Source organism: Botryllus schlosseri, chromosome 5 (assembly GCF_051294905.1).
Source record: "Botryllus schlosseri isolate E-star chromosome 5, Bs_hap1, whole genome shotgun sequence".
In the NCBI taxonomy this organism is placed as follows: domain Eukaryota; kingdom Metazoa; phylum Chordata; class Ascidiacea; order Stolidobranchia; family Styelidae; genus Botryllus; species Botryllus schlosseri.
In genome coordinates this window covers 6,048,760-6,052,599 of record NC_137240.1, presented here as the reverse complement: position 1 = coordinate 6,052,599, position 3,840 = coordinate 6,048,760, and the positions used below count along the sequence as shown (strand labels likewise).

The following is a 3,840-nucleotide window of genomic DNA, read 5'->3' as shown; positions in this document are numbered from 1 at the left end:
TAAGCGCCTCACCGAATACGGTTTCACCGTCAACTTCGCTAAATGTGAATTTTTCAAAAGTAGTATCGAGTGCCTTGGTCATATAATCGACAAGGATGGCAAACGCCCGTCTCACAAATCCGTTGAAGCAATTAAACAGTTGCCTAAACCTCAGGATGTTCGCCAGCTACAGGCATTCCTGGGCGAAGTCAATTATTATCGCGCGTTTATTCCTAATTTCACGAATAAAGCCGCTGCCTTGTACCGTCTTCTTAAAAAAGACGCGGAATTCATTTGGAATGCTGACTGTGAAGCAGCTTTTCGCAATATCAAAAACGACGTAATCGACGCTACGTAGTTAGCTCATTATAATGTAAACAAGCAGCTCATTTTGTCAACTGCTGCTTCTCAATTCGGAATCGGCGCTGTCCTCTCAATCGAGCACAATGGTGAAGAGAGACCAATGGTGCACGCATCGAAATCGCTTTCCGATTCGCCAAAATCCTACTCTCAAATAGAGAAGGAAGCTCTGTCAATCATTCACGTAGTCACTAAATTTCGTCAATTCTTGTATGGTAGAAAATTTACGCTCGTAACGGACCACAAACCGCTTTTAGCTATTTTCTCGCCAGACAAGAAAATTCCCGTGATTACAGCGCAACGCTTACAGCGATTCGCACTAACGCTCATGGCTTACCAATACGATATTCGCTATAAACCGACTAATCAGCACGGAAACGCCGACGGTTTATCTCGCCTACCAAAGGGTCCAGACCTCGAGTTTGACGAACTGGGAATTCGTGAAAACGCGTAGATCGTTCACGCTCTTCAAATCGTCATTGTTCATTGTTCTAAATAATTGCAGCGACGCCGCACACTGACCATAATAATGACCGTTGAGTGGTTGCGATTGGGTCGATTATCAGATTTGAGGTGTTTTTCGAGGGGGTGCCATTACCTTGGTCAGATTGCAAACGTCAACTGCATCTTCTGTAACTCCACTTCATGTGGATAGGATAGGAATATGAATAAAATATTATAAACTGGAATTGCTGCATAGTTTTCAGGTAATTACAATTATAAATCGAAAACCTAAAAAACGGATACGAAATCATTCGGACATGAAATGACGTCATGTTACTGACACAGCAAAAGTCTTGTTACCTGGTTTGCATGAGCTTATCCCTTTTGCTGAGGATTTGAGTAATTCAGTGTGATCATGAAAACGGTTAAGAAGATGAGGAATGGAGGCATATGCTACATATGGCTACTCCAATACGCATTATGCGGTACTCGAAATGTCCTTACATCGCTTTCCAAACCCATATGCCGGCATCCGACCGGACGCCTATAGGTGAACACTGAACACCGTGAAGACCAAAAGTGCGGACAGAATCATATCTGTGCCTGGATCACTTCCAACCATCTTGCTTCAAGGAAGTATACGAGATACGCAAGCAAATTGACTACCGAACACAGGCTTCTATCGCATGCAGAGTTAAATCAACTACATTAATTTAATTCTATTATATTGAAATTACAATTACTCATTTGCATGCTTCAATTATATTACAATTTTAGTTGCTCCATGCTGTGTCGTGTTCTTGCCTTGGGGTTCAAGGGAGGCCGATCGATCGTGGACTCGGTCCCGTTCCGCCTTGACGGTGCATGGCGAGGTTCGGGTCCTCGATCGTGACTCCTTCTGGCGATACCTGGGCAAGAACATGGGGTACCAGGCAACCGAGAAAGGTGGGGAGGCCATAAAAACTCTAGAGGCCTATTGTGACAGGCTTTTTCTGTCGCACCTCATCTCTTTTCAGAAGCTGCTCGCACTGAAGAGGTTCATTATTCCAAAGTTCCTTTTTCAGTTGAGAATCCGCAGGTTTTTCCGTTGCGATCTGCGTCGCCTGGATGTGCGCATCCGCACGCTGGTGAAGGCGGAATTTCGCCTCCCGAACAGAGCGTGTCAGCCTTTCTTCCATGCAGGGCTGACGTTTGGCGGTCTGGGAATCCCCAACCTCTGCTGCGAAGCGGACGTGTTGAGGCTGTCCCAGGCCATCAAGATGGTCAATTCCACTGACCCCTCTGTGCGGGCGGTTGCGCGTGGAAGGTTGGCGTTGGTCGTCCGGAGAACTTGCCGAGTCTCAGAGGCGTCGGAGACCCTGACAGTCGAGTTTTTAAACTGCGTGAGTCTAACAGGGCACGATTCCAGGGCATACGGAGACGCCCACGGGCTTTGGACCGAGGTCCGACCCGTTACTAAGCGACTCGGTGCTCGCTGGCTCGTGACCGAAGACGGGCTCTATCAGTTGGCACTGGGCGCCGACTGCTGTCAGGATTTGGGTCGTTTAACCAAATTCCTCCACCTTAAGGTGAACCAACGTTGGAAGATACGGTGGATGGAGCTTCCCGACCAGGGCAAAACTGTGGAGTGCCACAGCCGGTACGGGAGCTCCAACCGCTTCCTCCGGTCTTCCAACGTACTGACGGCAGTCGAGCGTAGCTGGATGCTTAAAGCTCGTCTGAATCTTCTGCCGCTCCGGTCGATCCGGGGTCTGTTTAGGAAACGTGTGGAGCCAAGTGTGGTCTGCTGCAAGTGCGGGCAGCATACCGAGACCCTGCCCCACGTGCTGAACTACTGCCTGCCAGTGATGGATATCATCACAAACAGACACAATTCGGTACTTGGGGTGCTCCTGGATAGTATACCAAGCTCTTCTTCCTTTTCCAGATGCGATGTGGACCGCGTTTGCGAGGAGCACGCCACATTGGCCAACAGGCGGCTGAGGCCCGACTTCATCTTAGTGGATGCTCGCCGGTTCTTGGTCATCGATGTGGTGTGTCCCTTCGAGAATAGAGTAGCCAGCATGGACGCCGCCGTTGAGTTGAAGCACGCAAAGTACGAGAACCTCTGTCACTCCTTGCGTCTTGCTACGGCCAAGACCGGGGAGATGCACACGTTCGCGGTCGGGTCCCTGGGAAGTTACCACCCCAGGAACCTGGCCACACTACGGGCGATGGGTATTTCTCTTTTCGAGTCCAGGCTGGTCTCCGAGCGAGCCGTAGTCGCTTCTCAGCGCGGCTCAAATCGGGTCTGGAAGGCTTGGTGTAGTTTCCGAGGCAACGAGAGGACTTGACCCTCTTCTTTTCCACTCAATGTCTAATTTCTTGTCTTCTCCTTCACGTCATTTTTGTGTTTTTTTGCCGCGCCGCGTTAGGCGCGCACATGTGCTTTTCGCTCTCCCTTCTTATCACTCACTCTGAGTGGCTCTTTGTTTTTAGCCTGGATTACCACTAGCCATCACGGGGTTCGACTGCAGGCACATGGACACCAGATTTGTCACGGGCTCCTCCCCAAATTAACATAAACGGGATCTTTATTATTGATTTGTTTGATCTAGATAACCATAGCGGTTCCCAAATGCTAGTGGGAGGAGTCCTCCACCCCTCATATGTTAAAACTAACACTCTAATGGCTACTTTGTAATGCCTGCAGTCGGACCTCACCAGTTCGCCTCTTGTTTTTTTTTGTTATTTGTCGGCCCCCATCACCATGTACCGTGTTGTTTGTGGTGGGGGTCTTTTGCCTAATTTTCATGTTCTTCCGGCGAATTGGTCCCGTCCTTCCCTGACCTTGTTCTATAATTAATATCGCATTTCATGTGTGTGATTTTCGCCTATATATTTATCGCTTAATTCAATCTTGTTCCCGCCACCGTAAATGGCGGGTATTGATCCGTTTATATTCATTCATATTCGAGGTGACCTAAGTCGTGAATGTATTTATTTTCAATTTCATGTTTCCTTTCCCATGATACATGGATGAATAAAATACTTGAAACCCAAAATAGAAGGTCCCTT

At 48.3% G+C, this 3,840-nt stretch overlaps 1 protein-coding gene across 1 annotated transcript; it reads left to right on the top strand.

Moving 5' to 3' along the window:
• The first annotated feature begins 1,703 nt into the window (after positions 1-1,703).
• LOC145439977 (uncharacterized) lies at positions 1,704-3,116 on the top strand. Its single transcript, XM_080317645.1, has one exon. The coding sequence runs from the start codon at positions 1,704-1,706 to the stop codon at positions 3,114-3,116; it is 1,413 nt and encodes a 470-aa protein (XP_080173771.1).
• Positions 3,117-3,840: the final 724 nt, after the last annotated feature.